Source organism: Chrysochloris asiatica, unplaced genomic scaffold (assembly GCF_000296735.1).
Source record: "Chrysochloris asiatica unplaced genomic scaffold, ChrAsi1.0 scaffold00197, whole genome shotgun sequence".
Lineage (NCBI taxonomy): Eukaryota > Metazoa > Chordata > Mammalia > Afrosoricida > Chrysochloridae > Chrysochloris > Chrysochloris asiatica.
Window position 1 is genome coordinate 1,200,925 of NW_006408715.1, and position 11,519 is coordinate 1,212,443.

The window sequence follows — 11,519 nt, forward strand, 5'->3', positions numbered from 1 at the left end:
TCCTTGGAGGACAGGATGGCTAAGCTTCGTCTCTCATACTTTGAACATATTGTCCGGAGGAAACAGTCGCTGGAGAAGGATGTCATGCTGGGTAAGGTGGAGGGTCAGAGAAAACGAGGAATACCCACAACGAGATGGACTGGTCAGGTGGCATCATTGATGGAGTCAAGTGTGGCAGCGGCAGTGAGGTTGGCCCGGGATCGGGCATTGTTTCGTTCTGCTGTGCATGGGGTCACTATGAGTCGGTTCCAACTCGATGGCACCTGACAACAACAACAACAATGAGTTGGAACCAACTCAATGGCACACAACCACCACCTCCACATCTAACAGTGTAGACAGTTTCCATTAATCTGCTATTGTCAATACTATTGCGAAACGTATTTTTGCCCCACTCATCTGTCAGTTTGTTGTACTATGGTGGCTTGTGAGTTGCTGTGATTCTGGAAGCTATGCCACCAGTATTTTAAATACCAGCAGGATCATCCATGGTGGACAGGTTTCAGATGAGCTTCCAGACGAAGACAGACTAGGAAGAAGGAGTGACGAACCACTTCCGAGTATTTAGTCATTGAAAATCTTATGAATAGCAAAGAAACACTGTTAGCTATAGTGCCAGAAAATGAGCCCCTCAGGTTGGAAGGCACTCAAAATGTGACTGGGGAAGAGCTGCCTCCTCAAAGTAGAGTTGACCATGATGACGCGAATGGAGTAAAGCATGGGAGTAAAGTCCATGGGACCTTCTTTTGATGATGGGGCACAACTCAAAATGAAGAGAAATAACTGTAAACATCCATTAATAATTGGAACATGGAATGTATTAAGTATGACTCTAGGAAAATTAGAAATTGTCAAAAATGATATAGAATGTATAAACATTGATATCTTAAGCATTAGTGAGCTGAAATGGACTGGTATTGGCCATTTTTAATCTGACAACTACATGGTTTACTATGCTGGAAATAACAAATTGAAGAGGAATGGTGTTGCATTCATTGTCAAAAAGAACATATCCCGATCAGTCATGAGGTACAACGCTGTCTGTGATAGGAAAATATCCATGCGCCTACAGGGAAGACCAGTTAATACCACAATTATTCAAATTTACACACCAACCACTAAAGCCAGTGAGGATGAAATAGAAGAATTCTATCACTTTTTCAATCTGAAATTGATCAAACATGCAATCCAGATGTACTGATCATTAGTGGTGATTGGAATGCAAAGATTGGAAACAAAGAGGAAGGATCAGTAGTTGGAAAATATGGCCTTGGTGATAGAAATGATGCTGGAGATCGCATGATAGAATTCTGCAAAATCAATGATTTGTTTGTTTCAAATACCTTCTTTAGACAGCATATGAGACGGCTATGCACATGGACCTTGCCAGATGGAATACACAGAAATCAAATTGACTATATCTGTGGAAAGAGAAGATGAAAGAGCTCCACTAAAGAGGAAGTCCCCAAATAAGATGGATTGGCACAGTAGCAGTGGCGATGAGTTTAGGCATAGCAATGATTGTGAGGTTGGTCCAGGACTGGGCAGTGTTTTGTTTAGTTGTGCATAGGGTTGCTATGAGTTGGTATCAACTCAATTGCACCTAACAACAACAACAACAACACTGTTGTTGTTGTTAGTGCCATCAAGTCAGTTCTGACTCCTGGCGACCTGTGTAGGGTTTCCAAGGAACAGCTGGTGGGTTTGAGCCATCCCCATAGTTTGCAGACAAGTGCTTTTTCTACAGCTAAGTGGGTTAATGTGCTGGACTGCAAAGTCAGTTTGAACCTCAAGGTTGATGTTTCAAGCTCACCAGCTGCTCCTCAGAAACCCTATACAGGATTGCTATGGGTCAGAACCAACTCAACAATACTTAACAACAACAACAACAACAAAGCTTAGAGAAACTAAGTTCCTTGCCTAAGGACACACAGCTAGTAAGTGACAGAATTGGAATTGAGATCAGACAGTCTAGGTCCAGAGCACCTTCTGGTAATGAAAGAAGTGATTGCTGCCAATTTCTTGACAAAGACACCAAGATGAAGCAAAATATTAAGGGAATAAAGGAAAGGATTATGAGGAAAGTTCTGGAAAACTAGGAAGAGTTTCAAGCAATAAATCAGATATACACTTAACCTACAAAAGGAATTACAAGCAACTTATGGAATAATGTATTATTTATAAGCAAATAAAGAAGTTACTGGAAGAATCATAGCAATGACTCAGGGTAGAAAGCTGCTTTCTTGCATTTAAAAGCTCTTCTGTACAGCTCTATCACTAACTATTCTAAATAAAGGTGTCAGGTGGCCTCAAAGCATTGTAAGCTCTGTGCCATCAGAAATACATTAAGTCACTAAAGGGAGGAAAGGACATAGTTTGTGATTAATTTGTCCATGATTATAAAGGAAGAAAAAGAACTTTCACCCATAGATACAGTTTGAGAGCACAGTTGGAAGGACTCTGATTGGTGGCCTGGGAACCATGGTTTTCTCAGTCTGACCCAGGATCCACTTTGTGACCAAGCTGGTCGAGGTATTATTATCAGACAAAAAGGACATAGAGGATGCTAGGAAGACCAAGAACAAACTTCCCATGTATCATTGTCATTAATTCGGCAAATACCTACTGATAATGTAGAATACATCGTACACTGGGAGAGAAGTAATTAAGAGAAATGTCAAATTCCAAGGATTTCTAATCCTTACAGTTTAATGCACAGGGAAAATATTAAATAGCTTATAGTTTAGGTGAGGAGATAAAATTTGACACAATAAAGCAATGGTTAACAGTACTACATGGTATATAATTGAATGTTAAGTTGTGTGGTATAGGCCATAAGTGGCATATTTGTTCCAAGGAGAGGAAAATCAATTCAGTAGTCGTGAACCTCACCTAGGACTTGAAGGATAGAATTGGCTGGATGAGAAGAGGGGAAGGATTTCATATGAAAGCAGAGGAATTCAGAAGAAAAGACTTTTATGCCTGAAGGGACAGAGACAGAAAGCAGTACAGTCATTTCTGGATCCAGTGAGAAGGTGGTCTTAGTACTAGCACAATGCACGCAGTATGTGAGAGTTCATGAACCACATGGCTAAGGCTACTTACCCTCCCTTCCCTACTAGAATAATGTCAATAACTTTATGATGTTGGACAAACCCACAAGTATTAGAATTTGATGGGAATCACACCCTTAGTTATCAACTTCCAGATCTACTTCCAGAAAAAAAAGACAGTGATTTTTATCATGAGGATCCAGGAAGAGGTCAAGAATGGGCACTTCTACATATGCATAACCTTCAAAAGGGTCAATATAGTCTGAAAGGACTACTGGAGGACAAATAACTTGAGTATTGGATACATTAAAAGCTGGTTAAAAATTCCACAATTTGAAGCTTTCTGCTCCTATAAAGATTTACAGCCTCAGAAACCCTGTGCAGGGTCACTTTGAGTTCAAACCGACTCTACAGCACATAACAACAACAATTTGACTTTCTGATTATGACAGATATTGCTTTTTCCATTGCCTTAGAATAAAATCCAAATGTCTTAGCATGGAGCATATGACACCTTGTCTATCTTTCTAGTCACACTCCTGGCTCTGCCTGAGAGGTTCCAGCCACATGAAACCATGGGGACATCTCTGAAAGGAGAAGCCTGTCTTCTCATGAATGCCCCGTTCCTCTTCTTCTGCTTAGCTACTTTCTACTTTTAATATCCAATTTAAATATTTCTTCTTCAGAAAGTGTAGGTAGCAGGATTATGCGTAATTTAAATTTATTTATTTGCATTTAAAATTTGTCTACATGAATATTTATCAGAATGCAAATTATCAAGGAAAGATCATTCAAGTAAAAATGACAGTGGAGCAAGGGGAAAGACCACTTTATGAGACCACACTAGAATTTCCCTACAAAGTAATCCCAGGGAGTAATTCAAGAATAAAAGTTTAATTTCAAAAACAAAGTGACTTTTTTCCTCATTGGATTGGCAAAGTTTAAAAAAAAAGGTAATTAGAAGGGAAGACTCATTTACTACTGGTATAAATTGGTATGATCATTTTGCAGGGTCATTTGTTAGTAATTACGAGCTCTGGTAGCGTAGTGGTTAAGAATCTGGCTGCGAACCTTAAGGTCAGCGGTTCGAAACTACCAGCCACTCCGTGGGAGAAAGATGAGGCTTTCTACTCCCGTAAAGATTTACACCCTCGGAAACCCTGTACAGGGTCGCTATGGGTCGGAACCGACTCGACGGCACTTAACAACAACAACAACAATAAAAACAAAACAAAAAAATACTGTTTTACCTAGTAACTTTACTTCTAGGAATTTGTTCTAAAGAAATTACCTGCTCAAGGGTACAATTATACACACAAGGTGGGTGGGGTGGGCAGTGGTGGTGGTGGTGGTTATGTGCCGTGGGCACAAAATAAAAATGTGAGATTCCTTGCTCGAAAAGCAGGAAAAAAGTGTCATTAAACATACTAAAATATAAAACAGTTTCCTCTCTTCCATGATTTATTTCTTGACCTGTCACAGTGCTTTTAAAACTTTCTATTTAAAGGCACACCTTATCAAGGGCCAGTACATTCACCAGCAAGGGCAGGCCCCTTAGTTACTTGGAAAATCGTCACATAACTGCCACATTACATATTACATAACAAACCACTGAGAATCATGGCCAGCTAAGCTGACACATATTTTGGGGTGGGGTGGGGGTGACGCAATTCAATCCATGACAGGAGCTAAGGGCTACAATCTTGGGGAACAACTAAGCCAATTGGCATAATACAGCTCACAAAGACGATGTTCTGTGTTCTACTGTGGTATATAGCTACTGGAGTCTGAAAAGCTAGTGAGGGGTCATCTAAGATGTAACTATTGGTCTCTCCCAAATAAGAATAAGCAAAGAAGAATGAATAGAATAAAAGACTCAAGGAAACAATTAGTCCAAAGGGCTAATGGATCATGTAAAACAGTTTCCATTATCCTGATAACAGAAGAATTATATGGTGCACAACAATCACTAACTAATGTTTTAATAGTGACCACAAAAGGCCCCGGACAGACAGAAACTGAGGACCCTAGGACCATCAAGAGAGAAGCGCACAAGCAGAGTGCAGGACCTTATCCAGAGAAGCAGCAGCACCAGAGATGGAGGCAGAGATGGGGGCATGGAGAGGGGGAGCGGCTCTAGATTCATCAACTAAGAAGAAAAGGACTAGGAACTGGTGGCCAGGAGCAGACTTGCAGAATGTGCCCTTTGGAGATGTAAATTATTATATATGCCTGAGTGGGTTTTTTTGTTTGTGTGTTTTTTAAAAAGCTAAAGTGGATAGAAATACTTTTAACTCATGGTTTATGGAGGGGATTATAATCAATGTAATGAAACAAGTTATATGAATGGTTGAATGTAAAATTGATGAATTGATGATGTGCCCTGTAAACTTTCACTCAATCCACAATAAAAACCTTAAATTAAAAAAAAAAAAAAAAAAAAAAAAAGAAGGCCCTGGACAGAAAGGGAGAAAAATGTTGAATAAAATTAAAAATCACACAAAATCACAGACTTACAGGTCTGATAGAGACTACTAGAACCCCTGAGACTGAGACCCTCAGACATCTTCAGACCTGGAACTTAACCCACCTCTGGGGTCACCTTGCAGCCAAACAGCAGACAGGATTCTAAAGTGACTAACAGCACTCATGGGGAATGTACTCCTCAGAACAATTAACCAAAAGAGTAGCATTTGTCTCAAATCAAAGCGCAGAAGGCAGGTAGGGGCAGGAACGAAAGATGAATAGAAACAGGGAACCCAGGGAGAAAGTAGAAAGGGTGCTATTACATTAAGGGAATTTCAACTAATACTATGAAACATGTACAAAAATGGTGTGGAGGCCATGTCTGACTTCCTCTGACTTCACTTAAAATCAGCCCAAGGCCGATTCCTATGAAGCAGAGGTCAGACATACTTCCACCCTACAACCTTCTTTATTCTGACACTCAACCATCCTTTCCACAGCACTCTGCTTCACATCTGGGTTCAAGAATTCATTGCATTGACCACATAGAACTCATAGATAATACTCAAGATTATAGGATTTATCAGGGAAGTGAAATGGGTATCATTCAGGAGCAGCAACAGCTCAGGATGCAGCAGGGATGTCTCTTCTCTCCCTTACTGCATACATGCCTCTCAGCCATGTGGCTTCTAGGCTCTGCCCTGCTCTGACAAGTGTTACAAAGCTTCTTACCCAGTTTGTAAACGTCCAAAGGGCACATTATGCAAGCCAGATTCCTGCCCATAGACACTCAGCTTCACTCAGTCCATGGGCCTAGAAGCCTGCTTCACTCATGTTCTTCTTTATTGATGGTCCTGGGATTCTCTATTCCTGCTTCTGATAAGCCTCCTTTTAAAACCAATGGGATGGCAAAACTAACCAATCCCAGCATTTGAGTCTTATACACTCTATTTGCATGGTCACATCAATGGAGTTCTGGTGTGGCGCTGTGGGTTAATGTAAAGTCAGTTTGATCCGCAAGGTCAGCAGTTCAAGCTCACCAGCCGCTCCTCGGAAATCCTATACAGGGTCACTATGGTTCGGAACCGACTTGATGGCACTTACAACAATAGCCCATTCATTTGGTGGGAATTAAGAAGACTTTGGATAGAAAATCATATCAAATAAATTTAAGGTACCACAAATATGTATAAATTGCTGCAAGGAAAGAGTGGCTGGTGGGTTTGAACCACCAGTCCAATGCTTATCCTATAGCACCACACCAGGACTCCAAGTGTGTGTAAGTATGCACATATAAAAGAATGTTGAGAGGGATACTTCAAACCTTTAAAACTGACTAGGGGAAGAAGCAATGTCTCTACCTTTTACAATTATAATATTTCAATTTTTACTATTAGCACATATTGTTTCTGAATAAATAACAACACAAAAACAAAAAACATTCAACTCTAACACTTAGAAACATCTGTCTACACTGCAGTGAAATATGATGACTTCATTTACCATTTAAGAATATAAAAAGACCATGGGAAAAATCTCCCTGTCTGTAAAAAATACAAAAGATACTACTCATTAAAATTCTTACCAGTCTTTTCACCCTGTCTTTTCATTCTTACCATCTTTGCTGGGCTCCTCAACAGGGGAGGCTGATTCTATCCACTCTAGGACTTCATTTGTGATCTCAACGACCTGAAGTCTCCTTACTCTGACTAGGTCGGTATTTTTCAAGCCGTTCTCCAATTGTTTGACCACCTGTTTTCCAGGCTGGGAAGTCAGAACAGTAATCTGGAAATAAATCCAAGAATCAATGGGTCTATGCTCTCTGACACACAGAGTGAGGACAGTAACAGGTTACACTGGGAGGTCAAACATAGTAAAAATCTGTGGTAGTGGCTTTCGTGTTTAACGCAAAGAACAGACATGACTTACACACTGAATTTCATTGAACAGATTCTGGTAGAACAGGTCTGGTGGGACAGGTCATTCCAGAATCCTTCCAATCGGACTAAGTCGACCCCAGAAAGCAACCCAGAAGGCTATATCTCTGTTTTAGTCTTTCATGATTACTTTAAGAACTGGTATCATCTCTCCCACTTAAAATGCTTTATTTTTATGAGGAAACAAAGGAAATAGGATCCTTGATTTTCACTTGCTAAACAGTGTACTAAATATTAGAGAACTGGTATGTTCTTCTCCCATGGTGGTGTTTTGTGTAATTTTCTCAGATTGATTTATCTCCTTGCTCAACCTGGATCCAGTTGAGGGATTTCTCTTGCTCTCTTGACTCTAAACTATATTTACACTTGGCCAATTTGAGGGTTCTTCAAAAGTTCGTGGAAAATTAAATTAAAAGGTAAAAATAAAAATATGAACTTTATTTTTCAACATAAGCTCCATCAAGTTCAAGGTACCTTTATAAGTGATGATACCAGCCATTTAGTCCATCCCCAAAGAACTGAGAGTCCTGGAATTTCAACATGTCAATGCAGTCTTTTTTACATTATTAACTGAAGAAAAATGGGTACCCTTTAAGGATTTTTTAAGATTACGAAACAAGAAGCCAGAAGAAGGCAAATCAGGACTGAAAGGTGGATGTCTAATGATTTCCCATTTGAACCTCTTGCAAAATTGCCTTTGTTTGATGACAGCAATGAGCAGGAGCATTGCTGTTTTGGAGGACTATCTGGTGTTGTTTTCCTGCTAAAGCTTTGGTTAACTTTCTCAAACCACTTTCATAAGAAGCAGATGTTATTGCTCTTTTGTACTCCAAAAAGTCAACAAGCAAAATGTCTTGAGCATCTCAAAAACTGTTGCTATGACCTTTGCATGACTTTTGCTCTTGAATGGTCCACTTTTGCTTTGACTTGTAACACTTCCACCTTTTGGTAGCCATTGCTTTGCTTGTGCTATGTCTTCAAAATTATACTGGTAAAGCCAGTTTTCATCTCCTCTTAAAATTCTTCCAAGAAATGGTTCAGGATTTCCATTGAAATCTCTGCTCTTGTTTGCAGCTGATCAGGGCACAACAGTTGTAGGTAGAAAGTTTGCTCGACTTGGATTTTTTTCAGTTAGAATTGTGCAAGCTGAACCAATTGAGATGTCTATACTGTTGGCTATGGTTTTTGCTGTTAATCATGATTCCTCTTCAATTAGGGCACAAGCAAGATTCATTATTTGCTTACAGATTGATGTCGATGATTTACTGCTGCAGGCTTCACCTTCAACATTACCTTAACCCTTCTTAAATCTAGTTTTCTATTTGTAAACTGCAGATTCCTTTGGGGCGTTGTCCCCATAAACTTTCTGTAAAACATCAATGATTTCACCATTCTTCCACCCAAGTTTCACCATAAATTTGATGCTTGTTCTTCTTTCAATTTTAGCAGAATTCATATTGCTCTGCTAGGGTTTTTTTTCCCAACTCATGTGTTATCCTTCTTAATACTAAAAATTAGATTCTGTGCAAACATGTTACAACAACTTTGTTGTTAAGCGACATCGTATCAGTTCTGACTCATAGCCAACCTGTATAGGGTTTCTGAGGGGCGGTTGGTTAAGTTTGAACCGCTGACTTTGTGGTCCAGTGCTTATCCTACAGCACCTCATCAGGACTCTAAACAACTTGGTGGTGGTTGGTGGTTGTGTGCTGTGGAGTTAGTTTCAACTCATAGCAACCCTGCAAAGGGTTTCCGAGACTGTAAATCTTTATGGGAGCAGAAAGCCTCATCTTTTTTTCATGGAATGGCTGGTAGTTTCGAACTGCTGACTTTAAGGTTAGCAGTCTGACCTATAACCACTACACTACCAGAGCTCTTTCCAAACAACTTAGCATAAGTTTATTTTGGCGCAAAAAGTTTTTTGAAATCCATGAATAGTTTTTTCATTATATGTATGAACTTTTCGAAGATTCCTTGTACAAATAATGAGGTATTTGTGTATAGGTTGCATATTTTATTTTATTTGAATAAATACGTTGTATGTTTTTACCAGCATGTCTACCTGGGATTTTGAAACTCTGGAACACAAATGTTAATTACATACTTAGAAGTTTTTGACTAATAAAGAGGGATGCAGGTGAAAGTAAAAATATCTTTGATTTATCTTTTCTTCAGGTTACTCAGAGACAAAGTGTTTTAACTTTCATTCATACTTCCAATGGAGTGTGCAGCCATGGTTTACTTACATTTTTAATATTGCCTAAGTCTGCTACAAAAATTGCAGCAATTTTTACATTTGCATATTTACTCAATTTGATTCTATAAAGTTTTTATTCTACAATTTGACTCTACAAGTTTTGCTCTATGAAAACAAAAGCTCTCTTACCCAAGACACTAACAGTCATTTTAGTGTTAGAAACCTATGTGCTGTATAATAATTGTTGTTGTTGAGTACCGGTGAGTTGGTTCTGATTCATAGCGAATCAAAGGGTTTCCGAGAAGCAGTTGGTGGGTTTGAACACTAACCTTGCAGTTAGCAGACCAATGCTTATCCTACAGCACCACACCACATTTTAATGCAAATAATGTATGTTTTTTGAAAATCATGGTTGTTGTTGTTGTTGTTAAGTGCCGTCGAGTCGGTTTCGACCCATAGCGACCCTGAACAGGGTTTCCGAGGCTGCAAATCTTTACGGGAGCAGATCGCCTCATCTTTCTCCCGCGGAGCAGCTGGTAGTTTCGAACTGCGGACCTTGCGGTTCGCAGCCCGATTCGTAACCACTACGCTACCAGAGCTCCTTTGTACCCCCTCACAATTTCCTATGCTCACTATGTACATTATGAATGTGTGCATTATTTATACATATTCATGAAAATATGTATATATATAATCTTTAAAGCTTGTAGATTTGTTAACCTCAAGTACAGCAATTCAAATACAATACTGTGCTTGAGCTTAGCTGCTCCATGGGAGAAAGATGAGGCTTTCTACTCCCAAAGAGACTTACAGATTCAGAAAATCGGCACAGGGTCACTATGAGTCAGAATTCACTCGATAGTAGTGAGTTGTGTTTTTTTGTTTTATAGTTATGCCTTAAACCATAACTAAACTTTAAAAGTAGCTTGTCTTGTTTCAGATAGTTGTATTTAATTAATCAGATCCACTGAAACGCTTGAAACATATCCTTTCAGAAAACAATGGATGATTAATGAACATGTGCCTATTTCCAAGACTCCAGAGGTCTAGCAAACACAGCTCACTGATTTTGTGATTGTCAGTACGGTTTTTATTTAAGCTTTGATACTGTTTGAGCTCGTACTGCTCTTTTAAAAGATTTGTATATTCAACATTGTCACCAACCAATCAAAATTGTTTTGTTTAAAGTTCCTGATAAAATTACAAAATACAGCATTTTGAAAATCTTACAGTACTGATTTACTAGGTAGCGATGTGCTGCCCAACTTCAAAATTGTTCATTAAAACCTGCACAGCAATTTGTTAATTGTATTCTGAGTTGTTTATTTTTGACATTTCCAAGATTTTATTAAGAACACTTATAAAATCCTAAGGGTACCTGAGTAAATATTAATACAGACAGCAATCTAGCCATTTAATGTTTGCTTTACAAGTTCCAAAATCTGGAAGTGATGGCATATTCAGATTTTATTTGGAATCCATTTCAGTCAATATTTTTAGAGTTCATCTCTATGTCTAGTTCTGTACTAAGAATTACACAGGTTATAGGAAAAATAGAAACATGTCCTTTGCCTGGAGGGAGCTAAAACAAAATATAGCTTTGAAAATTATACTTGATGTGTATGAACTAGAAAGCAATATAAAGCTGAAAAATAATGAAGCACCTAGGTGGAGTGAAATAGGAAGAGGCTTGGAGTCCTAAAAGGCAGCATCTCTTACCTCTAGGGAAGTGCAGGTCAGAGCTGCACTTGTGGACACATGTCTGCTGTATTGTTTGAACTGCTGAAGACCATCCTCAACTGCCAACTTCAGAGAACTGCACTGTGGTCTGAAACATCCTTCTTTCTGTACCATGCGTAGCTCTGA

At 39.0% G+C, this 11,519-nt stretch overlaps 1 protein-coding gene across 1 annotated transcript in view; it reads right to left on the reverse strand.

The window, feature by feature from the left end:
* Positions 1-11,519, reverse strand: part of M1AP (meiosis 1 associated protein) — a 110,879-nt gene that overhangs the window by 53,575 nt on the left and 45,785 nt on the right. Inside the window, exons 3-4 of the mRNA XM_006872446.1 lie at positions 11,373-11,513; positions 7,136-7,304 (exon numbers count right to left, since the gene is read on the reverse strand). Of these exons, the coding sequence (XP_006872508.1) occupies positions 7,136-7,304; positions 11,373-11,513 (310 nt within the window). The remainder of the gene's footprint in view (positions 1-7,135; positions 7,305-11,372; positions 11,514-11,519) is intronic.